This window comes from Hippoglossus hippoglossus, chromosome 22 (genome assembly GCF_009819705.1).
Source record: "Hippoglossus hippoglossus isolate fHipHip1 chromosome 22, fHipHip1.pri, whole genome shotgun sequence".
In the NCBI taxonomy this organism is placed as follows: domain Eukaryota; kingdom Metazoa; phylum Chordata; class Actinopteri; order Pleuronectiformes; family Pleuronectidae; genus Hippoglossus; species Hippoglossus hippoglossus.
The window spans coordinates 468281-495548 of record NC_047172.1 but is presented as its reverse complement, the minus strand read 5'-3'; the positions used below and the strand labels follow the sequence as shown (position 1 = coordinate 495548).

General features: G+C 50.9%; 1 protein-coding gene across 1 annotated transcript; it reads right to left on the bottom strand.

Annotated features, from left to right (window-relative positions):
- Positions 1-1556: 1556 nt before the first annotated feature.
- Positions 1557-27268, bottom strand: mdga2a (MAM domain containing glycosylphosphatidylinositol anchor 2a). The gene is made up of 12 exons (XM_034577031.1): positions 27233-27268; positions 24907-25318; positions 24046-24363; positions 19651-19923; positions 11729-11877; positions 8044-8221; positions 6609-6629; positions 6200-6355; positions 2434-2604; positions 2220-2350; positions 2016-2115; positions 1557-1718 (listed from the first exon to the last, which is right to left on the bottom strand). Exons 1-12 carry the CDS (start codon positions 27266-27268, stop codon positions 1630-1632), a joined length of 2034 nt encoding a protein of 677 aa, XP_034432922.1. The 3' UTR covers positions 1557-1629.

The following is a 27268-nucleotide window of genomic DNA, read 5'->3' as shown; positions in this document are numbered from 1 at the left end:
ACTTTTGTCACATGTCGTGAAACCACGTGAATCTAAATGGCAGTTACATGTGTGAGCTGACGTATGGAAGCTCATTTCTGCCCAGAAATATAAACAGAAAAATACTTTTGAATCATTATTGAGACTTTGTGTCAAAAAAACTTCTTAGTCTAAATCAATGTTATTCAGATTACATCGTAGTAATTAAAAATTCCTTTCAGATCAAAATGAAGTTTTTAAAGTTGTAACTAAGGGACATCAATTAATATTATAATCCTTTATGTTCAAATTTGACTTCAAATGTCAAAGTTAAAAAGTCTTTAATTATACTTCCATTTATCTGTCATGTAGGTGAATTTATGGCTTTTTGCTTGATGCCTGGTGAAGTCACGTTTATTTTCATTCTCATGTTTTCTCTTGTTAACAGAAATGAACCATGATGTCTGTTTGTGCTTTGATTCAAAGGATCCACTTGTGTTTTTCACAGAAATGTTTTATCAGTACGACGTAAATCCAGTCACTGAGTTTTTCTTTGCTTTGTGTTGTTTTCCCACATTTACTGGAAGAAAAACCCGAAAATAAAAGGCAGAAACCAACGATCTCATTCAAACATGAACAAAGGAAAGATTTCCTTTCTGTCTTTATAATATCATACGAACAATATAAGATTTGATTTTACTTTACAATGTTTTTTAAAAGCTCCACATGTTTCTGTAGGTGAAGGAAACTGACAGCGTCTGCGCCACCTCCTGAAAACTTGAAATATTAAAATAGTTCTGAGACACCAAACGCTGGAAGGCCATTGGCTTCGGGCTGAAAACCGTCCAACAGGAAGTCCTTTTATTCAGAAATATCCAGTCACTGATCCTCGGATTACGATTGTATGTCGTTCTTGAAATCATTGAATTTATCAGTCTGGTTGTTTCATGGCTTCTCCGTCGCTGCAGCTTCTTAGCGCCAGAATCCTCTCGTCATTAAAAACATCTCTTTACCCCAAAAAACACAAAGTGAGAAACTGATTCTCTGCATATTCAGACCAGGAGACACGTCTGTGTGCGTCAGCTGGTTCCCCCCCGACCACGGAGATACTGACGTCTGAGTCTGAAGGCACTTGATGTCATGGCAGAGGTGAAGTGTCTCCTCGGCCGCACACACAGAATATAGGTTGGTTTCGTTATTTACCACAAAGAGAGAGAGAGGTTTGTCCAGCTCACGGTACAGTACTGCTGATCTGTGGGGGGGCAATGGAGGGGGGGGGGGGGGGGGGGGGGGGGGGGGGGGGGGGGTGTGAAATGTTTCTGCTCTCAGCTCCATGTGGGCTGGAGGTTTACCACTGAGTCTTTAGTGGAGGAACTGCGCCTCCTAGTGACATAACCCAGAAGTGTCTGAGGAAACTTCCCACACACACACACACACACACACACACACACACACACACACACACACACACACACACACACACACACACACACACACACTTATTTTTCAGGTTCCATGATCACATGATGTTTAACACTTGTCACTGACTCAGAATCAGCTCAGATTGGGGTGGGGGGGTTGTATGGGGTGTGTGTGTGAGGGTGGGGGTTTAAAGGTCATGGTGTCGCACAGAGAGGGGTGGTGGTGTTGGGGGAGGGGGGGGGGGGGGGGTCACCTCTGCTGGCCAATCAGAACCAGACTCAGGGTGCTGCACAGCTGCCATATATGGGGCGAAGGGGGCGGGGCCAGCGACCTCAGATCTGAATATGAAAGACAGAAAGAGATTAATGAGTACGATTATTTATTCTTTCTGGAAATGTCGTGAACATTTGTGCAGCTGTGGGATCCAGATGTGTCAGAAACATACAGACAACACAAAAGGATCAGAAGCAGCGTCAGATCCTTAAAGGGTCTGAAGAAAGTTAATCTAACTTAATAAATCTTACATCAAATCAATAACTTTAAAGAGGTTTAGTTCGAATGTTTCAGGGTTAAAGTCATAATATAAAAGTTGAGTGTGTGGGTCCGCAGGCGATCAACCACAGTGCGTTACTCACTGTTGGGGGGTGGGTCTTTACATTCGCCCTCCTCGATGGTGACATCATCGATGGCGATATCTCCCTCGATCCCAGAGCCTCGCACCCCCTCCATCAGCACCTGCAGAGACACAGCAACACAGCTGACGGACAGAGACCCTCTCTGTGGTTGTTTTGTCTCTTTTGTCTCTTTTGTGTCTTTGTGGTGGTGGGTGTGGTTTGTACCTGGAAGGCTGTGGTTGGGTGGAGGTTGACCTTGGCTTGTCTCCAGCGGTCTCCTTGGTTACCGGCCAGAGTCCAGACGGAGGTGTCCGTCACCGTCTGTCCTTTCTGCCGCAGGAAGACGTTCAGAGCTCCTGCAGGACAAAGACCAACAGGCTGAGGTATTACATGTCCTCCTGCTCCGGAGCCGTCAGCCGTCACCACGCTGCAGTCTCACCTATGTGTTTCCCGTACATGTGGTAGAAGAAGGCGAAGCAGTAGGCGGGGTTGTTGCTGACGGCGGCGGCGGAGGCGGAGCTCTTGGAGTTCGTGTTAAAGGTGGGAGACAGCAGCCGAGCTTTATCTCCGTCCAGCCTCGGCCTCGACGTCTCGATGTACATGTAGAAACCTGAGAGAGCACAACGAGAGGTCAGAGGTCAGAGGTCAGGTCAAACCAACACAGCGACATCAGCAAAGACTATTTCTTTTCCATTAGAGTTCATTTTTATATCATTATACACAACTGTTTTTATTTAATGATTCATCTTTCACTGTTGTGTCATAAATCCTAATTGTGTTAGCTGTGGTTAACGGTGTGTTCCCACCAAACAAGACGTAAATCCTCGTGAAAACACACAATCCACAACGTGGGATCATTTGTGTTTATTCGGTTTAATGGCGCGACCAATCATGAGTCAGTCTCATCCGTCAATCATTCACATTACATGTCATTTGGCGGACGCTTTTATCCAAAGTGACTTACAGTTCAACCAGGGGCCATTTAGGGTTCAGTGTCTTGCCCAAGGACACTTCGGCAGGCAGATGGGGAAGACTGAGGATCGAACCGATTTATATCACAAACAACTGATTCAAACCAAACTGATCAGAAACACTTGAGGAAGAAGACTTTTGACTTTTGAATAACTTTAATTATGACACATTGTCAAGTAAATCTTAATTATTCAACTATGTGAACAGAAAGGATAACTCCTTTCATGCACACACACACATCATACACCAACACTAGAGTTAAAAGATGTTCTGCTAAACATGTAAAACCAGAGACTGGTGTCCAACACCCCACACAGCCCTGAACCCCTCCATGTTCGATCTCCAGCCGAGCTGCCACCCAACCCCTCAGACAGTGGATCAGTCCAGCCTCCCCCAGCCACTTTGTTCCTCCGACTCGTCCAAGTCGCTATCTTTGCATTTGAAAAGAGAAAATTCATTAAAACCATAGTGTGTTTTTTCCTTGCTGTGTACCCGGGTCCAAACACAAAGAGTGGCACAGAGAAAACCTCTCCTAAACCCCCACCCACTCCTGCAGCTGTTCAAAAGTGCCCGCTAATCGGGGACAGGACACTACTAAGTGTTCTAGGGTCTCTGGCAGTGAGCAGAAAGGACACCCCCCCTCAGTGCTCGGGTCCAGGTGAGCTCTGTATCTGTTTGTAGCTAGAGCTCCATGTATAATCCTCCACTGGATGTCTGCCATCCGCTTCTCCACAGGAGGTTTATACAGGACCCGCCAACTGCCACTAGAGTCTGAGTCAAACACCTCAGTCCATCTCGACTCCCTGACTCCTGCAAGAGAGCGGCAGTTCAGGACCTTCACACAGCTGCAGTACAGCTGTTTCCCTCCAGAGGTGTTGAAAGTGCCCAGTGCTGGAGTCCTGAGGGTTAGCAGTTGGCCGCTCTCTTCTCTCCACTCCCCCACAGCAGGACTCACATTCAGGATAGGAAACCTGTACTCCTTTACTTTTGTCCACTGGTCAGCCTGACTTTGGCTCTGGGCGAAGGTCCGAAGAGGCTGGGGCAGTGACTGCCACACCTCGTCCACGAGGCTCCGCAGCACTCTGGTGGATCTTATCCCCGTCACCACCGCCAGCCTCTCAAGTGATGTCCGTGTCAGGTGGCCCAGCTTTACTATACCTGCCTCCCTGAACTTGTTCTTAACTGTATTTGATGTTAGGACCGAGTCGGCCAGGAGCCCATTGTCGAACAGTGGCTCCTCAAAGAGCCACATCCCAGGCGTGGGGTCAGGAGGCCTAGTGAAGCTGAGAGTCCTCCAGGCATCTATCACCGAGGTATAATAACAACTGAGTCCAGTCAGTTTGTGCTGAGGAGAGTTCATCAGGAACAGCTGCTTATCATACCCGAGGCCCCCGGCTCTCCAGAGCAGCAGGCGTGCCACAGCCGACCAGCACAGTGGGGAGCCGTACAGCAGCCTCTGGGCTGCCTGCAGTCTAAAAGCAGCCGTCCTGGAGATGATGTCCGTTAACCCATGTCCCCCCTCTGCCACAGGGAGGTACAGAACGGACGCCCGCACCCAGTGATGACCTGACCAAAAGAAGTCCACCAGCAGCCTCTGCAGTTGTTCCATGAGTCCCGGTGGAGGAGTGAGCACCTGGAGTCTGTGCCACAGGGATGCTGCAACCAGGTTATTGACTATCAGAGTTCTTCCCCTGTAGGACAGCTGGGGTAGCAACCATTTCCATTTAGACAACTTTGCTTGCACCTTCCCCAGCCCTCCCTCCCAGTTCTGCCTCTCTATCTCTTCACTGCCTAGATGCAATCCGAGGACTTTCAACCCTCTTATTCCCCAGGTCAGGTTCCCAGGGAGACGGGGTATTCTCCCTGCGTCCCACTGACCAATCACACAGGCCCCACTCTTTTCCCAGTTCACCTTTGCTGTCGTAGCCTTCTCATATACTGCCAGACTGCCCTCTAATTCCTGGATGTCCCCCTGACCCTGGACAAGGACGTTTACATCGTCAGCATAAGCCGATACTATTATAGGGGCGCTTTGCGCCAGCTCAGGCAGACGCAGGCCTGTCAGCCGAGCCCTGAGCCGACACAGGAGAGGTTCGATGGCCACGCTGTACAGCTGGCCTGAGATGGGGCGTCCCTGCCTGATCCCTCTTTTGACTGGTACAGGTCAAAGAGGACAAAAACAAATTGTCCTGCATTGACCTACCTGGTACACAATACGATTGGTCAGCACCAATAAACACTTCAATAAAAACCTTAAATCTATTCGCTAACACCTTAGATAAAACCTTATAGTCACTACATAGAAGAGAGACGGGTCTCCAGTTTTTCAGCAGGGTTAGATCCCCTAGCAGAAGAAGCAGAAGCAGAAGAAGAAGGAGAAGGAGAAGAAGAAGAAGGAGAAGGAGAAGAAGGAGAAGGAGAAGCAGAAGAAGGAGAAGGAGAAGAAGGAGAAGGAGAAGCAGAAGCAGAAGAAGCAGAAGCAGAAGAAGCAGAAGCAGAAGAAGCAGAAGAAGAAGGAGAAGAAGGAGAAGAAGAAGGAGAAGCAGAAGAAGCAGAAGCAGAAGAAGCAGAAGAAGAAGGAGAAGGAGAAGAAGAAGAAGGAGAAGCAGAAGAAGAAGGAGAAGAAGAAGAAGAAGAAGCAGAAGAAGAAGACGGAGAAGAAGAAGGAGAAGAAGAAGAAGGAGAAGCAGAAGAAGAACAGGATGATATTCCAGGAGGAAACGAGGAGGAAACAACAAACTGCTGCCGTCCCACGTCAGCTGGATGTACGTAGTTATTTGAACCTTTATTTACTCAGAGATTAAATCGGAGCACAGCTGCTTTCTACGTCACAGCCACGAACATTTAATCCAAGTCACATGATTTGATTTGAAATCCCTGAACCTTCAGAAAGAGTTGAACGAACATCTGTGACCAGCTCGACTGTATTTTACTGTTTATTCACCAAACAAACTGAAAATACTTCTTCACAAGCAGCTGCTATTTGAGTTCTTCATTAAAAAGCATATAGGTATAATTAAAATAATATACAAAGTACTTAGTGACAGTTCTGGGTCTGATGGCCAAGTGATGACAACCAATCACGTTTCCTTATTCAGCCTCTTCCTGCCTGCAGGGCTGCAGCCAGAACCCCCTGACAGTGTGTGTCTCTGTGTGTGTGTGTGTGTGTGTGTCTCTGTGTGTGTGTGTGTGTGTGTGTGTGTGTGTGTGTGTGTGTGTGTGTGTGTGTGTACCCTGCTTGGAGCCGGTGTGGTCGGAGCTCGGCCCGGTGTTGGGGGTGTATTTGGTGTCTCGTGAGGCGGCGCTGTGATGCGTCCAGTCAAACTCATCGGTTTTGTCCTGAGAGAACAAACATAACGCCTCGTCCTCGAAGCCACACTGGAACTCCCCTGAACACACACACACACACACACACACACACACACACACACACACACACACACACACACACACACACACACACACACACACACACACACACACACATTTCAGAGCTTTTATGAAACAATCAGAATCGTTATCATATTGTAGAAATGTCAACACACATGAGAAACAGTCATCATGAACATTTGCTGACATCTTCTTTGAAGAACATGGTGAACTTGTGGAATCATGTTTGTGAGTCTGTGGACGGGAACTTACTGAGATGTGGATTAACAGGAGCTGTGAAGAGACAAAAGGAAAGAACTCAGATCAGCTTCAGCAGAAAGAAGAAGAAAGACCTTTAAGATGGAAAGAACAGAAACATGTGACATGAGTATTTAAGTTTTACACGATGAAGACCAGCACTGGTTTCCTCGTCTGATGAGCAGCAGGTGGAGCGGGTTCTCCTGTCGCTGCCGTTAAGATCAGATGGTTTTAAATGTTTCATGTGTTAATGTGAGGAAGGTTCCAGCCTCCTCTTCGCTCACGTCTCCAGACGTTTTAGTCTCATGTTCATTCATCATCAGATGTAAACACAGTTTCATTTCCTCTGGATGTCAGAACAAAGCGCTCCACGTCTGCAGACGACAGATGTGGAGCTGCAGAGGGTCGTGTGAGCGGAGCTCCGCCCAGTGGAGGTGTTCACCGCCATGGAGTCGTCTGATGAGGCGTCTGAACTTCCTGTATGAAGCCTGCCTGTGTCAGCGGGGAGTTCGACCGGGAGGCGTTCACTGACACTCGTCAAAACTCCACATCACACAGCAGACGGTTTGTGTTGTCGATGTCCCGCTGGGAACTCTCACTGCGTTTCTCTTCCTCATTTCACTTCTGTTGTGGTGGTTTCACTTTTTGCTTTACTTCCACGTGTCAGATGTTTTCTCCCGTCAGGACTCGGGTGGGACACTTTGTGTTTTTTATCATCTTGAGTTTTTTGTTGTATTATTTTTTCAGAGGAAAGAGAGAGAAGCAGTTTGAAGAAGGTTGAAGATGAGAAAGAATCTCAGGTGATATTATGTTGTTTTAAATAAAAACTCCACAAGGAGCTTTCAGGGATTTAAAAAGTCTGAACGCTGAAGAAACAAATTAAATCAAAAAGGAAGCGACGCCTGCGAGCTGGTTCAGGCAGCCAACTGGAGCTGCTCCGGTCATGTGACGTACATCATGTGACCTCACTCTCCACAACCATCTCTAATTAAGTTGGAGCCCAGACGCCAAACACTGTTCTACTGCTGCAATAAACGTTTGAACGAGAGTTGTCTGACTGAAGTAGATTAACTGAGCAAAGAACGTCCACGTGAATAAATCACACATTTCTCTTGTGTCCAACCTTCACCTCACGGAGCCACGTTTTGAAAACTGAACGTAGAATCTACTGCCTGAAACCTGTGTTCTGTGTAGTGACCAGCAGGGGGCGACTCCTCTGGTAGTTTCTATAGAAGTCTATAGAAAGTGACTTCTCACTTTATAACGTCAGGAAACATTCAGGAGTTTCTGTCTCAGTCTCTAGTTTCAAGTCTTCTTCAAACAGCTGATGTTCATTTAGTGAATTATGATCATTTAGAGTCAAACAGACCATAAAGCACCGGATGTGTTGGGGGGGGGGGGGATACCACAGAGTGATTGACAGCAGTGTTTCTCGTGGTGGTTTACGTACCGCTGTATGTGATGATGCGTTCGGTGGCATCTCCCTCTCCGTAGCGGGTGATGGGGGTGAGGCGGACCAGGAAGGACTCAGGTTTGACGAGTTTTGTCAGGTTGTAGGTCAAGAGCTCCCCCTTCTGGATGGTTCCCTCCATGGGAATCTCCTGCTCCCACCAGCGAGACTGACCCATCTATAAAACACGCTGCGTCACTGACGAGTCGCCTTGTGGGGACACTGAGCATCAGTCACATTTAAAGTAACAATCAACACAAACACATTTTTTTAAATGGTGGCGTCCACATGAAAACAACTTGACCAGTAACAGAGTCGCTGAACGAGTCTGAGCTCAACGAGTGTTTGAGCTGAGGCCTCTGGACTCGGACTGCACCGAGGGACCATCGTCCTCACGCTGCACCGAGGGACCATCGTCCTCACGCTGCACCGAGGGACCATCGTCCTCACACTGCACCGAGGGACCATCGTCCTCACGCTGCAGCGAGGGACCATCGTCTCACACTGCACCGAGGGACCATCGTCCTCACACTGCACCGAGGGACCATCGTCCTCACACTGCACCGAGGGACCATCGTCCTCACACTGCACCGAGGGACCATCGTCTCACGCTGCACCGAGGGACCATCGTCTCACACTGCACCGAGGGACCATCGTCCTCACGCTGCAGCGAGGGACCATCGTCTCACACTGCACCGAGGGACCATCGTCCTCACGCTGCACCGAGGGACCATCGTCCTCACACTGCACCGAGGGACCATCGTCCTCACACTGCACCGAGGGACCATCGTCTCACGCTGCACCGAGGGACCATCGTCTCACACTGCACCGAGGGACCATCGTCCTCACGCTGCACCGAGGGACCATCGTCTCACGCTGCACCGAGGGACCATCGTCCTCACGCTGCACCGAGGGACCATCGTCTCACGCTGCACCGAGGGACCATCGTCCTCACGCTGCACCGAGGGACCATCGTCCTCACGCTGCACCGAGGGACCATCGTCCTCACGCTGCACCGAGGGACCATCGTCTCACGCTGCACCGAGGGACCATCGTCTCACGCTGCACCGAGGGACCATCGTCTCACGCTGCACCGAGGGACCATCGTCTCACACTGCACCGAGGGACCATCGTCTCACACTGCACCGAGGGACCATCGTCCTCACACTGCACCGAGGGACCATCGTCCTCACGCTGCACCGAGGGACCATCGTCCTCACGCTGCACCGAGGGACCATCGTCCTCACACTGCAGCGAGGGACCATCGTCTCACACTGCACCGAGGGACCATCGTCCTCACGCTGCACCGAGGGACCATCGTCCTCACGCTGCACCGAGGGACCATCGTCTCACGCTGCACCGAGGGACCATCGTCTCACACTGCACCGAGGGACCATCGTCTCACACTGCACCGAGGGACCATCGTCTCACACTGCACCGAGGGACCATCGTCCTCACACTGCACCGAGGGACCATCGTCCTCACACTGCACCGAGGGACCATCGTCTCACACTGCACCGAGGGACCATCGTCTCACACTGCACCGAGGGACCATCGTCCTCACACTGCACCGAGGGACCATCGTCTCACACTGCACCGAGGGACCATCGTCCTCACACTCGTTATTATTCAGACGGAGCAGTGAGGATGTTCCTCTCACGCAGGGAAAACACAAACTCGGCTCCACTCCACGATCACTCCTGCTCAGACTCTGACTGTAAATGACGTTACCACAAGATGGCAGCGTTTGTATCGGAGATACTTTAGCTTCCTTTCTGGAGGAAGTGGAGACGAGTCGTCATCTTTATTCACATCTTTGAACAAACTGTTGATTTGCAGTTCATTTACTTCTCTGTGATCTTTCATTAGTTTAGTTGCCTCCGTTGACTGAGTCGATCATTAATCATGTTACTGTTATTCCAACCCTCCGTGCTGTGATTGGCTGCTCGGCCCTGGATGAGGATGATAACTCAGCAGCTCATTTCATGACATTTTAACACATTTCAGACTGAAAGACAGATTTACCCACTGAGTTGGTCCCGAGTAACGACAGACTCACGACTCGTCCTCTCTCATTCACCCACATCTCCTGCCTCTCTCTGCACTCTGTTCATTTTACACTCCAGTAAACTCCTCCTCCTCCTCCTCCTCCTCCTCCTCTCTTTGCTATAAACTCACTGATGACCCTGTTTCCTCGAGTCTTTCTTCATCATCATTATCATCATCCTCTTTTTCATCTCTTCTTTCTTTCCCTCCTGTTCTGTCTCCTCAGCTCTCCCTCCCTATGCAGCACAATGGTCTGTATGAATGAAGGCGGACGGGTAACCGTGGCAACAGCCCTCCTCCCCCTCTACGACTAAAGGTCGACGCTGCAGAAGCTTCAGGTGCAAACGGACTCTGAATGAATGAGGCGTCCACGAAACATTGAACCGTATCACAGAGGTGGGAAGTAACAAAGTACAGATTCTCTTACTGTACTTTTTCTGCTCGTAACATTTTCTAAACAGACTTGTTACTTTGGTCAGTGACTGTATCAATAGAAAGTAACTTATATAGGAAGGCTGCCATCTTGTGGTGACGTCATTTACAGTCAGAGTCTGTGCGGCAGTGATGGTGGAGTGGAGCCGCGGCATCGAGGCCCCACCCATAGGCGCACTTGACCAATCCTGAGTCAGTCTCAGCTGTCAATCATGACGTCTCATCCTGTTTTTATATCATCAAATAACTGAGAGATAAGAACGACCTGAAATGACAGAAACCATCTTTGACAAACATTTATTTAACGTCTACTTAGATTTTTGAATTCGATCCCATCTGCTAACATGGAGGAGGTTTATGACCTTTACTGCAGCCAGACCATCTATTGGCCTGTGGTTGTGTAACAGCAAACCTTTGACAAGGATTCTCACTAGTCGTAGTTGAACTTTCAACACTTTGACCACAGTTCTGAGGTCAGACGACTCGTTCCATAATATATTTAATAAGAATATTAGATACAAAATATTGCCACCTTTAAATTCATTGTTTTCATGTCATCTATCTCGTCCTGTATTGTATCTGCATCTTCCTCTGTGCACCATGTGACCCCGTGTCCTCATTCAGAGGAAAAATGAACCGATTTAATTTAGGGTTAAACAACAAGACTCTGTCTGTCTGTCTCTCTCTGTCTCTCTGTGTCTCTGTCTCTCTGTCTCTCTCTCTCTCTCTGTCTCTCTCTCTCTCTGTCTCTCTCTCTCTGTCTCTCTGTGTCTCTGTCTCTCTCTCTCTCTCTCTCTCTGTCTCTCTGTGTCTCTCTCTCTGTCTCTCTGTGTCTCTGTCTCTCTGTCTCTCTCTCTCTCTCTCTGTCTGTCTGTCTCTCTGTGTCTTCTCTCTCTCTCTCTCTCCCTCTCTCTCTCTGTCTAAAGAAAGTTTAACAATATTTGTAATTAGTTTTAACATTGAACTGGATCATAAATAACTTTTCTCATGTCGAGTAAAAATAAAATAGAAGAAAGCTTTTTAAAATGCATATGTTAAAATACAGTGAAAATGAAGTTTCATGTTAACAGCTGCTTCTCTCCTCCTTTCCTTCCCTCTCATATCCCTCCATCTCTCTTCTTGTTCTGTGAGAGAAGTGGGCTGGAACTCGTCAGGACTTTAAACCTGGGTTCACCAACGTGACAGCTGAAAGGAGCCGGGTTCTGACCTGTCTGAGGCCGAGCCTGTAGGCCAGGATCCGGTCCACAGCGTTGGGCTCCATCTGAGTCCACTGCAGCTTGAAGCCGTAGACTTGGGGTTGGTTCTGCCACAGGGCGCTGAAGGTGTCGTAGTAAAACTCGGGGACATAGGCCTTCCCTGAGAAGACACGGGGGTCAGAGGTCACGCAGATGTGGAACCAGGTTCATCAAACGTCACAAATAGACGTTCAAGACTCTTTCTGGTTCGTTCCCACAATGTTTCCGTGGCGTTGTGGCGTCCTGACAGGTGCAGCTTCCACAACATTACACATCTTAACTCCGTACAGGTAATAACCAACACTAACACACCTGAAAGCACATGTGACATGAGCATCACATGACCAACACAAACTAACATCAGTGGGATTAGAACTAAAATAACAGAAACCATCTTTGACAAACATTTATTTAACGTCTACTTTGATTATTTAGAGTTTTTCTGATCCGTGTTGAATGACTTGACTTTTAAGATCTGTCATGTCGTCCATCTTTATTTACAGTTTATAGGACTGAGACAGTCTTCAACCGACAAACACTGCAAAATTAAAAAGAGGAAAAAGTCAATTTCCATGTTTGTTTGGTCAAAGAAAGGAAGAGGAAGAGGAAGAGGAAGAGGAAGAAGTGTGCTAATGTGTTTGTTACTCTCCAAGGCAGTGGGATTAAAAAGTTAATATGACAGCAAAGTGTGTGTGTTTACAGTAGAAGTAGGTAACACACACACACACACACACACACACACACACACACACACACACACACACATAGCAGCGTGTTTCTGCTGATGTGGATGTTTCAGGATTAAACCACTGAAGAAGAGTTACCTAATGACACAGAGCTGAGAGCTGATTGGCTGAATCAGCTCTAAAGAAAAAACAACCTGACGTCTGCGTTTTCACAGAAAGTAACTCGTACATTTTACTCACATAGTGTAGTACCAATTTAATACTCAAGTACTTTACTAGTGTATAAACTACACTATAATTATCTGAAGCTGTAATTCCACATTACTTTGCAGATTAACAGTTTGATTTATCATACGTCCCATGACCGGTCACGTACACTGGTCATGTAAACAGGAAGTAGATTGCCTCCTCTGCAGCTGGTTGCTTAGTAACAGAAACTCCTCTGAAGGAGGAGCAGTGATGAGTCGGAGCAGGGATTTCTTTTCTCTGAGCGACGACGAGGTGGAACTGTTACTGACAGGAAGTGTTAGCGACGCTTTGTGTTCACCGCTGGTAGTCGAGTCATGTGACTGATGAGAACCAATCAGGAAGAGAACGTGTCATCGTTTACTAAAGTCTCAGTTTCTGTTCAGACTCAAACACAAACCCAGAGTTTTCAAACTGAAACGAGACCAGTTTACACAAGTCTCTGATCCAGAGGCTGGAAACTGCAGCAGGCGTAACCATAGCAACAGGGATGAGTTTTAACACTGATGGAAACATGAGGAGGAAACTTAAACTTCAGTGTTTCTGTTCCTCCCTCTGAAGGTTTGAGGAACTGACGACTCACAGTTCGATGTCAGTTTTACGCTGTCGTCTGAACGAGGTTTAAAATGCCACCATCCTGTTCACACCTGATTAACAACACAAACTTCACCACAGCAACGACAAGCTCTACATAATCACCGTCACTTTCCATCAGCTCCATCCTCAGCTTACAACTTCCCCCCTTTGAAAACTTTCTGCTGTCGCCTGCAGAACGCCAGCCGCTCGCCAGCCGCTCTGATAAGAAGCTTAATGCAGCCGCTAGTTTCACAGTAAGAGTCTCACAGCGCTGACAGGGCGTCTCTATGGGGGAGCTTTCATCGGGAGAGGACGGCGAGCCAACACTTCCCCTGCGACAGAGTCTGATAATTCAGACTTCGCACGGATCCACATTTACATTTAATTACAGTTTAAAAACAGTTAATGCAGTAAAAAGACAAACGTTTCTTTAAGGTCAGAAATCGACAGTATGCAGAAGTTGTATTTATTCACACAGTGACTTAAACCTGAGGGGACGAGTCTGTAGGGACGAGTCTGAAGGGACGAGTCTTAAACCTGAGGGGACGAGACTGTAGGGACGAGTCTGTAGGGACGAGTCTTAAACCTGAGGGGACGAGTCTGTAGGGACGAGTCTGTAGGGACGAGTCTGTAGGGACGAGTCTTAAACCTGAGGGGACGAGTCTGTAGGGACGAGTCTGAAGGGACGAGTCTTAAACCTGAGGGGACGAGTCTGTAGGGACGAGTCTGAAGGGACGAGTCTTAAACCTGAGGGGACGAGACTGTAGGGACGAGTCTGTAGGGACGAGTCTTAAACCTGAGGGGACGAGTCTGTAGGGACGAGTCTGTAGGGACGAGTCTGTAGGGACGAGTCTTAAACCTGAGGGGACGAGTCTGTAGGGACGAGTCTGAAGGGACGAGTCTTAAACCTGAGGGGACGAGACTGTAGGGACGAGTCTGTAGGGACGAGTCTTAAACCTGAGGGGACGAGTCTGTAGGGACGAGTCTGTAGGGACGAGTCTGTAGGGACGAGTCTTAAACCTGAGGGGACGAGTCTGTAGGGACGAGTCTGAAGGGACGAGTCTTAAACCTGAGGGGACGAGTCTGTAGGGACGAGTCTGAAGGGACGAGTCTTAAACCTGAGGGGACGAGTCTGTAGGGACGAGTCTGAAAGGACGAGTCTTAAACCTGAGGGGACGAGTCTGTAGGGACGAGTCTTAAACCTGAGGGGACGAGTCTGTAGGGACGAGTCTGTAGGGACGAGTCTTAAACCTGAGGGGACGAGTCTGTAGGGACGAGTCTGTAGGGACGAGTCTGTAGGGACGAGTCTTAAACCTGAGGGGACGAGTCTGTAGGGACGAGTCTGAAGGGACGAGTCTTAAACCTGAGGGGACGAGTCTGTAGGGACGAGTCTGAAGGGACGAGTCTTAAACCTGAGGGGACGAGTCTGTAGGGACGAGTCTGTAGGGACGAGTCTGTAGGGACGAGTCTGAAGGGACGAGTCTTAAACCTGAGGGGACGAGACTGTAGGGACGAGTCTGTAGGGACGAGTCTTAAACCTGAGGGGACGAGTCTGTAGGGACGAGTCTGTAGGGACGAGTCTGTAGGGACGAGTCTTAAACCTGAGGGGACGAGTCTGTAGGGACGAGTCTGAAGGGACGAGTCTTAAACCTGAGGGGACGAGTCTGTAGGGACGAGTCTGTAGGGACGAGTCTTAAACCTGAGGGGACGAGTCTGTAGGGACGAGTCTGTAGGGACGAGTCTGTAGGGACGAGTCTGAAGGGACGAGTCTTAAACCTGAGGGGACGAGTCTGTAGGGACGAGTCTTAAACCTGAGGGGACGAGTCTGTAGGGACGAGTCTGTAGGGACGAGTCTTAAACCTGAGGGGACGAGTCTGTAGGGACAAGTCTCTAGGGACGAGTCTGTAGGGACGAGTCTGAAGGGACGAGTCTTAAACCTGAGGGGACGAGACTGTAGGGACGAGTCTGAAGGGACGAGTCTTAAACCTGAGGGGACGAGTCTGTAGGGACGAGTCTGAAGGGACGAGTCTTAAACCTGAGGGGACGAGACTGTAGGGACGAGTCTGAAGGGACGAGTCTTAAACCTGAGGGGACGAGTCTGTAGGGACGAGTCTGTAGGGACAAGTCTGAAGGGACGAGTCTTAAACCTGAGGGGACGAGTCTGAAGGGACGAGTCTTAAACCTGAGGGGATGAGTCTGTAGGGACGAGTCTGTAGGGACGAGTCTTAAACCTGAGGGGACGAGTCTGTAGGGACGAGTCTGTAGGGACGAGTCTTAAACCTGAGGGGATGAGTCTGTAGGGACGAGTCTGTAGGGACGAGTCTGAAGGGACGAGTCTTAAACCTGAGGGGACGAGTCTGTAGGGACGAGTCTGTAGGGACGAGTCTTAAACCTGAGGGGACGAGTCTGTAGGGACGAGTCTTAAACCTGAGGGGACGAGTCTGTAGGGACAAGTCTGTAGGGACGAGTCTGTAGGGACGAGTCTGTAGGGACAAGTCTGTAGGGACAAGTCTTAAACCTGAGGGGAAGAGTCTGTAGGGACAAGTCTTAAACCTGAGGGGAAGAGTCTGTAGGGACGAGTCTGTAGGGACAAGTCTGTAGGGACGAGTCTGTAGGGACGAGTCTGTAGGGACAAGTCTGTAGGGACAAGTCTGTAGGGACAAGTCTTAAACCTGAGGGGAAGAGTCTGTAGGGACGAGTCTGTAGGGACGAGTCTTAAACCTGAGGGGACGAGTCTGTAGGGACGAGTCTGAAGGGACGAGTCTGAAGGGACGAGTCTGTAGGGACGAGTCTTAAACCTGAGGGGACGAGTCTGTAGGGACAAGTCTGTAGGGACGAGTCTGAAGGGACGAGTCTGTAGGGACGAGTCTGAAGGGACGAGTCTGTAGGGACGAGTCTGTAGGGACGAGTCTGTAGGGACGAGTCTGGAGGGACGAGTCTTAAACCTGAGGGGACGAGTCTGTAGGGACGAGTCTGGAGGGACGAGTCTTAAACCTGAGGGGACGAGTCTGTAGGGACGAGTCTGAAGGGACGAGTCTTAAACCTGAGGGGACGAGTCTGTAGGGACGAGTCTGAAGGGACGAGTCTTAAACCTGAGGGGACGAGTCTGTAGGGACGAGTCTGTAGGGACGAGTCTGTAGGGACGAGTCTGAAGGGACGAGTCTTAAACCTGAGGGGACGAGACTGTAGGGACGAGTCTGTAGGGACGAGTCTTAAACCTGAGGGGACGAGTCTGTAGGGACGAGTCTGTAGGGACGAGTCTGTAGGGACGAGTCTTAAACCTGAGGGGACGAGTCTGTAGGGACGAGTCTGAAGGGACGAGTCTTAAACCTGAGGGGACGAGTCTGTAGGGACGAGTCTGAAGGGACGAGTCTTAAACCTGAGGGGACGAGTCTGTAGGGACGAGTCTGTAGGGACGAGTCTGTAGGGACGAGTCTGAAGGGACGAGTCTTAAACCTGAGGGGACGAGTCTGTAGGGACGAGTCTTAAACCTGAGGGGACGAGTCTGTAGGGACGAGTCTGTAGGGACGAGTCTTAAACCTGAGGGGACGAGTCTGTAGGGACAAGTCTGTAGGGACGAGTCTGTAGGGACGAGTCTGAAGGGACGAGTCTTAAACCTGAGGGGACGAGACTGTAGGGACGAGTCTGAAGGGACGAGTCTTAAACCTGAGGGGACGAGTCTGTAGGGACGAGTCTGAAGGGACGAGTCTTAAACCTGAGGGGACGAGACTGTAGGGACGAGTCTGAAGGGACGAGTCTTAAACCTGAGGGGACGAGTCTGTAGGGACGAGTCTGTAGGGACAAGTCTGAAGGGACGAGTCTTAAACCTGAGGGGACGAGTCTGAAGGGACGAGTCTTAAACCTGAGGGGATGAGTCTGTAGGGACGAGTCTGTAGGGACGAGTCTTAAACCTGAGGGGATGAGTCTGTAGGGACGAGTCTGTAGGGACGAGTCTTAAACCTGAGGGGATGAGTCTGTAGGGACGAGTCTGTAGGGACGAGTCTGAAGGGACGAGTCTGAAACCTGAGGGGACGAGTCTGTAGGGACGAGTCTGTAGGGACGAGTCTTAAACCTGAGGGGACGAGTCTGTAGGGACGAGTCTGTAGGGACAAGTCTGTAGGGACGAGTCTGTAGGGACGAGTCTGTAGGGACAAGTCTGTAGGGACAAGTCTTAAACCTGAGGGGAAGAGTCTGTAGGGACAAGTCTTAAACCTGAGGGGAAGAGTCTGTAGGGACGAGTCTGTAGGGACGAGTCTGTAGGGACGAGTCTGTAGGGACGAGTCTGTAGGGACAAGTCTGTAGGGACAAGTCTGTAGGGACAAGTCTTAAACCTGAGGGGAAGAGTCTGTAGGGACGAGTCTGTAGGGACGAGTCTTAACCTGAGGGGACGAGTCTGTAGGGACGAGTCTGAAGGGACGAGTCTGTAGGGACGAGTCTGTAGGGACGAGTCTTAAACCTGAGGGGACGAGTCTGTAGGGACAAGTCTGTAGGGACGAGTCTGTAGGGACAAGTCTGTAGGGACGAGTCTGAAGGGACGAGTCTGTAGGGACGAGTCTGTAGGGACGAGTCTGTAGGGACGAGTCTGGAGGGACGAGTCTTAAACCTGAGGGGACGAGTCTGTAGGGACGAGTCTGAAGGGACGAGTCTTAAACCTGAGGGGACGAGTCTGTAGGGACGAGTCTGAAGGGACGAGTCTTAAACCTGAGGGGACGAGTCTGTAGGGACGAGTCTGTAGGGACGAGTCTGTAGGGACGAGTCTGAAGGGACGAGTCTTAAACCTGAGGGGACGAGTCTGTAGGGACGAGTCTGTAGGGACGAGTCTTAAACCTGAGGGGACGAGTCTGTAGGGACGAGTCTGTAGGGACGAGTCTGTAGGGACGAGTCTTAAACCTGAGGGGACGAGTCTGTAGGGACGAGTCTGAAGGGACGAGTCTTAAACCTGAGGGGACGAGTCTGTAGGGACGAGTCTGAAGGGACGAGTCTTAAACCTGAGGGGACGAGTCTGTAGGGACGAGTCTGTAGGGACGAGTCTGTAGGGACGAGTCTGAAGGGACGAGTCTTAAACCTGAGGGGACGAGTCTGTAGGGACGAGTCTTAAACCTGAGGGGACGAGTCTGTAGGGACGAGTCTGTAGGGACGAGTCTTAAACCTGAGGGGACGAGTCTGTAGGGACAAGTCTGTAGGGACGAGTCTGTAGGGACGAGTCTGAAGGGACGAGTCTTAAACCTGAGGGGACGAGACTGTAGGGACGAGTCTGAAGGGACGAGTCTTAAACCTGAGGGGACGAGTCTGTAGGGACGAGTCTGAAGGGACGAGTCTTAAACCTGAGGGGACGAGTCTGTAGGGACGAGTCTGAAGGGACGAGTCTTAAACCTGAGGGGACGAGTCTGTAGGGACGAGTCTGTAGGGACAAGTCTGAAGGGACGAGTCTTAAACCTGAGGGGACGAGTCTGAAGGGACGAGTCTTAAACCTGAGGGGATGAGTCTGTAGGGACGAGTCTGTAGGGACGAGTCTTAAACCTGAGGGGATGAGTCTGTAGGGACGAGTCTGTAGGGACGAGTCTTAAACCTGAGGGGATGAGTCTGTAGGGACGAGTCTGTAGGGACGAGTCTGAAGGGACGAGTCTGAAACCTGAGGGGACGAGTCTGTAGGGACGAGTCTGTAGGGACGAGTCTTAAACCTGAGGGGACGAGTCTGTAGGGACGAGTCTTAAACCTGAGGGGACGAGTCTGTAGGGACAAGTCTGTAGGGACGAGTCTGTAGGGACGAGTCTGTAGGGACAAGTCTGTAGGGACAAGTCTTAAACCTGAGGGGAAGAGTCTGTAGGGACAAGTCTTAAACCTGAGGGGAAGAGTCTGTAGGGACGAGTCTGTAGGGACAAGTCTGTAGGGACGAGTCTGTAGGGACGAGTCTGTAGGGACAAGTCTGTAGGGACAAGTCTGTAGGGACAAGTCTTAAACCTGAGGGGAAGAGTCTGTAGGGACGAGTCTGTAGGGACGAGTCTTAAACCTGAGGGGACGAGTCTGTAGGGACGAGTCTGAAGGGACGAGTCTGAAGGGACGAGTCTGTAGGGACGAGTCTTAAACCTGAGGGGACGAGTCTGTAGGGACAAGTCTGTAGGGACGAGTCTGAAGGGACGAGTCTGTAGGGACGAGTCTGAAGGGACGAGTCTGTAGGGACGAGTCTGTAGGGACGAGTCTGGAGGGACAAGTCTTAAACCTGTCATGGCAGGTTCCACGTCTTTGAGGAAGAGGAGTAACCAGAGACGAGTCAAAGTGGCCACAGATCAGTGAGGTGTCGTTGACTCGAGACAGGAAACTTCCGGCTTCCTTCCAGGTCGTCCCCTAAGACACAAAGAAGACATGTCTCACTCCAGCCGACTCACCTGTGACCAGGAAAGTGCAGCGGCCCGCCCCGGCCTCGTTGGTGATGTCACAGGTGTACTCGCCGTAGCCCTCGCGGTTGAGAGCGCGGACGTGGTAGCTGGTGTCGTCGCTCTGGTCACTGAACTGACCCACAGTCAGGAGGCGGGAGCCCAGCTTCCACTCGTATCGCAGCAGGCGAGCAGGGTGCGCTCGCAGCAGGCGGCAGGTGAGGCTGAAGGCCCGACCCAGAGCCTGGCGGACCTCCGTGTACACCGGCTCCACCACCGGAGCGACTGTGGGACACAGGATTCAAAACACGCCGTCACCACCGAGGTTTGGACTTCCTGTCACATTATCTACACACGTTTGATCCTTTCGTTGAACACACAGGAAGCTGATGAGAAGTTCACACACACACACACAGATAAAGGTCTGCAGCTCATCTCGACCCCCCAGAAGTGTTCCTTCCTCCTCGTACAGAACATCTGAAGGTCAGCTGGACGCCGAGGCCCCACGGCGACCTTCAGCCGAGCTCTCTGATTGGTCTGAGAAGTCTGCCTGACCGTGCCTTTAATTCCCAGGATGCACAGCTGAACCCGGTCTTTGCTCTTTTCTCCAGTTGTAATCCTGATATCCTGAGAAGCAGCTCGACGAGGACACCTCAGGACCAGCTCATTTAGAATGTGGACCCCCGGGGGCCTCGCAGAGAACTGACGTCATCAGCAAGATGAGCGAGGGTTCGATTTCATTCCTGAGGCAGGTTGATGTTTTGATTCTGGAAATGTTCAGTAAGTTTAAAGTCGGCTACAACGTCACTGTGATAAAACCCGAGCCCCAGAGGAACTTGTTAGTCTGACAGTCGGCTGAGACGGATCGTGTTAGTCATGGATTTACATCTTTATGGACTGAGGACCGAAACCTCACGGTGTCCTCGTATCTCTGAAAGCTGTGTGGGGACCGTAACACACACCGATGTCCCCACAACACACAGAACTAGAATAACCGAGAGCGGGGGGGGAGGGCTGGAGCAGCACGGGACACTACACACAGTTTGAGCACAAGCAGGAGCTGCAGGGTTTTGGGTGAAAGCTTTAGAAAATCTGAACGTGAAATGAATCTGCTCTCAAAGTGAAAGACCACGCTGTGGAGAACGGGCTGAAAGCATTCGGCCTCCGGCTGCTTCCAGCAAACAGCCAACAACAGCCACAGGGAGTTCAGTTGGTTTCTGCCTCGTGTCGGTTCACTGCGTTGAAACGTCCGTACGACGCCGGAGGAGACGATGGTCGGAGGAGACGATGGTCGGAGGAGACGATGGTCGGAGGAGACGATGGTCAGAGGAGACGATGGTCGGAGGAGACGGAGGAGACGATGGTCGGAGGAGACGATGGTCGGAGGAGACGATGGTCGGAGGAGACGGAGGAGACGATGGTCGGAGGAGACGGAGGAGACGATGGTCGGAGGAGACGGAGGAGACGATGGTCGGAGGAGACGATGGTCGGAGGAGACGATGGTCAGAGGAGACGATGGTCAGAGGAGACGATGGTCGGAGGAGACGATGGTCGGAGGAGACGATGGTCGGAGGAGACGGAGGAGACGATGGTCAGAGGAGACGATGGTCGGAGGAGACGATGGTCGGAGGAGACGATGGTCGGAGGAGACGATGGTCAGAGGAGACGATGGTCGGAGGAGACGATGGTCGGAGGAGACGATGGTCGGAGGAGACGATGGTCAGAGGAGACGATGGTCGGAGGAGACGATGGTCGGAGGAGACGGAGGAGACGATGGTCGGAGGAGACGATGGTCGGAGGAGACGATGGTCAGAGGAGACGATGGTCGGAGGAGACGGAGGAGACGATGGTCGGAGGAGACGATGGTCGGAGGAGACGATGGTCGGAGGAGACGATGGTCGGAGGAGACGATGGTCAGAGGAGACGATGGTCAGAGGAGACGATGGTCAGAGGAGACGATGGTCGGAGGAGACGGAGGAGACGATGGTCAGAGGAGACGATGGTCGGAGGAGACGATGGTCGGAGGAGACGATGGTCGGAGGAGACGATGGTCAGAGGAGACGATGGTCAGAGGCATCACCTTCGACCCTGGGACATCAGTGCCCCAGTGAAATCAGCTCCTTCCAAAGGTTTTATCTTCGAGCTTCATGTGGACTCCATTCTTTTTGAAAAGTCATTAAATCAGAACAGGAGATTAATGGGAAATAACACAAACTGCAAAAAGTAATACAATAAATATAATATGTATAATAATGGTCATAGTTTGATTCTGTCCATGTGAGTTAATCTGGTTTTTCTTGTTGCTCATCTCTTTTTTCTGCTGTTCAATTTCTCCGTCAGAAGCTTTTCGTGGATCAGAGTCATTTCATCGTTGCTCACAGTGAGAACTGAAATCTGTGTCGTGTGCGACTTGAATGTTGTTTCACTGATTTCAAAGTAATCCACCTGTAATCTGTCCTCACGTTAATCTGCTTCGTGATGTGGTGCAGCGGCAACACCGAGTGGAGAACCGAATCCACAGAGGAGTTCTCATTCAGAACAGATACAGCGAACACAAGGAGCCTCGTGAACACCTTAACGGAGGAGAGACCTCTGAGGTGTCCCCGCTGAGGCGTCCCCGCTGAGGTGTCCCCGCTGAGGTGTCCCCGCTGAGGTGTCCCCGCTGAGGTGTCCCCGCTGAGGTGTCCACGCTGAGGCGTCCCCGCTGAGGTGTCCACGCTGAGGTGTCCCCGCTGAGGCGTCCCCGCTGAGGTGTCCCCGCTGAGGCGTCCCCGCTGAGGTGTCCCCGCTGAGGTGTCCCCGCTGAGGCGTCCCCGCTGAGGGGTCCCCGCTGAGGCGTCCACGCTGAGGTGTCCCCGCTGAGGTGTCCCCGCTGAGGTGTCCACGCTGAGGCGTCCCCGCTGAGGTGACCACGCTGAGGCGTCCACGCTGAGGTGTCCCCGCTGAGGTGTCCATGCTGAGGCGTCCCCGCTGAGGTGACCACGCTGAGGTGTCCCCGCTGAGGTGTCCACGCTGAGGCGTCCCCGCTGAGGTGTCCCCGCTGAGGTGTCCACGCTGAGGCGTCCCCGCTGAGGTGACCACGCTGAGGCGTCCACGCTGAGGTGTCCCCGCTGAGGTGTCCACGCTGAGGTGTCCCCGCTGAGGTGTCCACGCTGAGGCGTCCCCGCTGAGGTGACCACGCTGAGGCGTCCACGCTGAGGTGTCCCCGCTGAAGCGTCCACGCTGAGGTGTCCCCGCTGAGGTGACCACGCTGAGGTGTCCCCGCTGAGGTGTCCCCGCTGAGGCGTCCACGCTGAGGTGTCCCCGCTGAGGTGTCCACGCTGAGGCGTCCCCGCTGAGGTGACCACGCTGAGGCATCCACGCTGAGGTGTCCCCGCTGAAGCGTCCACGCTGAGGTGTCCCCGCTGAGGTGACCACGCTGAGGTGACCCCGCTGAGGCGTCCCCACTGAGGTGTCCCCGCTGAGGCGACCACGCTGAGGTGTCCCCGCTGAAGCGTCCACGCTGAGGTGTCCCCGCTGAGGTGACCACGCTGAGGTGACCCCGCTGAGGCGTCCCCACTGAGGTGTCCACGCTGAGGCGACCACGCTGAGGCGACCCCGCTGAGGTGTCCCCGCTGAGGTGTCCCCGCTGAGGCGTCCACGCTGAGGCGTCCCCGACCAGCAGAGGGCGTGATCCGAGCAGCAGCCCGTCACTGATTCTAACAATGGACGAGGTGTCAGTCTGGGACATCAGGTAATCAGATTACAACCAGACAGCTCAGGTGTGAGTGAACCACCTCCACTGTGACCACACTGAAGTGTAGTCGTGTTGTTGATCCACACAACAACTGTGTGGGTGGAAATATTCATCACATGTTCCAAACCAGTGAGTTTAGTTTTTCATCATTTGATGCGTCACTGACGGATGTTTACATGTTGTTGTTTGTTCTGAACAACGTGTCCTCAAACTGCTCAGATAAAGATTTACTGCCAACTTCCACAAGGAGATTCACTGAGAGTGTGTGTGTGTGTGTGTGTGTGTGTGTGTGTGTGTGTGTGTGTGTGTGTGTGTGTGTGTGTGTGTGTGTGAGTGTGTGTGTGTGAGTGTGTGTGTGTGTGTGTGAGAGAGAGAGTGTGTGTGTGTGTGTGTGTGTGTGTGTGTGTCCACTGAAAAGACGGAGGTGACGTCTGCTCTGATGCAATGTAGAAACTTGTATCAGCTGAACTGACTCTGTTTCCATGACAGCGAGTCACATTAACAACAGGGAAAAGGAGCATTACACACACACACACACACACACACACACACACACACACACACACACACACACACACACACACACACACACACACACACACACACACACACACACACACACACACACACACACACACACACACACACACACACACACACGTGTTACCCACACTGCACCACCAGCTGGATCAGAGCTTGTCGTGGTTTCACGTTGAAGCCGTTGTACTGACTCGTCTGGCAGCGGTAGGTCCCGCTCATCTCTCTCGTCACGTTGCTGATCCTCAGGACGCCGTCGTAGCTCTCTGTCTGAGCCGAGCCGTCCGGCATCAGAGCCGCCGCCACTGCTGCCGCCGCCCCGCTCTCCTCCATGCGAGACCACAGGATGATGGGTTTGGGTTTCCCTGAGACCAGACACTGCAGGTCCACTGTGTCGCCTTCCTGAGCGATGAGGTGAGAGCGCCCCCTGGGCACGGTCAGCTCTGGAGGAACTGCAGGGACAGACAGTTTATGACTTTGATTCAGAGTTCGTATTAACGTCCTCCTCCTCAGTGCAGATACTGTTTATTCTCTATCTTCTGATGTTCACTCTCTAATGACCCGTACGTGTGCTGCAGTGACACTTCTCTACATCCTGTGTGTACTTTCTCAAATTAAAATCATGAAGGTACGACATCCAGCTCCTGTGTGAAGATGCAGTGATTCATGGGTTTTATTATGGTCTCACATGTACTTCGATGTTTTATCATTTGTTTTCATCATGGGAACGCAGCAGCGTCCCGAGTGCGCGTCACAGGAAGAGGTTGGTCAGTGGGCGGAGCTTTTATACAGTTTGATCTCTTATCTCCAACTTTACCTGGAGCAGATGAAGCTGCTCAGCATAAGTTACCGTGGTGATTTACCTGATAACAAGTGACCGAGCTTCATAGGACTGAAAACTCTGAATTTAACCTGACGTTAACCTGAAGACTAATCCTGCTTCGTAGTTCAGGCCCCAGGTTGTTCTTCAAAGCCCCGCCCACAGCGTGACTCACCTGTGGTGGATGAGATGTTGACATCGATGCTGATCTCGGGGGTTCCTCCGTTCCTCAGCGACGCCACGCAGGTGTAGGTGCCGAAGTCTGTGAACTTGAGGTCGATGATGTCGAGGTTGGTGGTTCCCAGCGACACGTCGGTGTCGGTGTGAGTGATGACCATCCTCTCGGAGCTCTTCAGCGGCCGGCCGTTCTTCAGCCAGCTGAACTGCAGCTCCTCCGGCGGCGTGGCTTCCACCTGGCAGCTGATCTTGACCTCCCGGCCGATTTGGATGTTGTCGTCGTTGTGGTACGGGTCCGGCGTGATCCAGAACCGCCCTTTACGAAGGCCTGTGGGAGACAGAATCAGATTGAAGTAAGAAAGAACTAGAAACGCTGCGCTGTGGCTGAACGCCTCCAGAGCAGTTTGCGTCTACATACATTTATTATCCAGATTTCTTTGCGTTTTGGCTTCAAAAATCGAATCAGTTCATCTTCGAGTCCGACTAAAGGTTTGTACCAGATGTGAAAGATTCTCTCCAGGTGTTCTGGAGAAATCACCTTCACGACAATACACACGAAGCAAATAACCAAAGATTCAGCTGAGTCCGAATAACACGTTCAGATCCATCAATCTGAACCGAGCAGCAACAACTGGTTTGACCTTGTTAACGATGGGATCTGACCCGAACCTGTCGTGAGTTTGAATCCCGCAGCAGCAGCTCGTTAGGTTCTAAACTCTCCTGTTTTAATCAGTACAGTTGCTCTTCCTGCTGTGGAGAAACTAATCTGTCTAAATGGAGCTTAATTATTACTGAAGTCATTTGTTCAGTTTAATCCTGTCAAGAGCGTTGCTGCCGCTGTGCCACCGTGCCGCCTCCTCTTACTATTTATTTCAACACCTAGTTTCCAGCTCAGCGTCTGGATTCATCACACTGGTAACACCTCAGCTCACTGACAGTCACAGACTCTAGTAACAGCTTCACCACGAAATACTGACGACTTCGACTGAGCTGAAACTTATTAAGGAATCGGTCCCATTTCAACCTGGTGACGAGTCCGCCGGCGCCGAGACAAACGTCTGCCGTGATGCTCAGTAAAGAAAACAACAATTTGTACAATTTATATGAAAACATCATTAGAATTATTTCATATTTAATTTCTGCCAATAGATCAATTTCACCCTAATCTTACACACTGGAGCTTAAGTGAATGTTTACTGGTTACAATCCTGACACCAGTTTGAAAGACTCTTAAAGGGAATTGAAGCGTTGAAGAAGAAGCTGCATCTCTGTGCACAGGGAGATGAAATAAGCTCTATAGTGTTGACGGGATTATAAAAGTAAACCAAGCTGGAAAAAGCCTTATTTTGTTGTTTTCTCTCTGAGAGTCTGAAGCTTCATGCGTTTGTTCCATCGTTTCATTCCATCTGGTTAGTTTGGGTTTCACTTTGTAATTGAGGTGAAGAAGCTGCTTCTTCTTCTTCTTCTTCTTCTTCTTCTTCTACTGTTTAATTCTGTCTCTACTTCCTGTGATTGGTCCAAAAGTCCAAACTATCCAACAAAGTGTTTTCACTGCAAACCAACAGAACCTGGTTCAGTTTGATCCAGACCCAGAACTCCTCTTCTGCTCTGAGGAACCTCTCACACCTGATGTTCAGCTTCAGACTGAATCCAACGAGGTGTGACAGAGTCCTGAATGGGACATTTAAGGTTGTTATGGTTTCACACCAAGTTACAGAGACACAGGACAGAGGCTGGAGGAGGAGGAACTTCAGCAAGTGTGTCCCCGTCAACATGCAACACACTGCAGCCACACACCAGAGGGTTGTAGTTCAAATCCCCCATCTGTGTGTGTGTGTGTGTGTGTGTGTGTGTGTGTGTGTGTGTGTGTGTGTGTGTGTGTGTGTGTGTGTGTGTGTGTGTGTGTGTGTGTGTGTGTGTGTGTGTGTGTGTGTGTGTGTGTGTGTGTATAAATAGCTTGAGTTCATGAGGCCAGCAGCTGATTGTCCTTGTTCATTAAGATTAAAGCAAGAACGCCTCAGAACAAAACCCAGTGTGTGTGTGTGTGTGTGTGTGTGTGAGAGTATGTGTGTCAGTAAAAGGTCTGTTGCATAACTTGAGGTGGAAGCAGTGGCTCACACACACACACACACACATGTCCAGCAATATGTCCAGAACTCTGCCGCCCGTCCACTAACCAGCGCACCCCCACCCGACAGCTTCAGGTCCCCAGAACCAAGCGCCGGATCAGGGGTGACGGGGCGTTTTCAGTCGGTTAGGGTATCACATGACACATGACTCTACAGTTTTAAAGCAGCTAAAAGTTTGGAAACGATGACGCTCACAGCCTCTTGCTGATTTGGTCTTTTCTGTCGTGACAT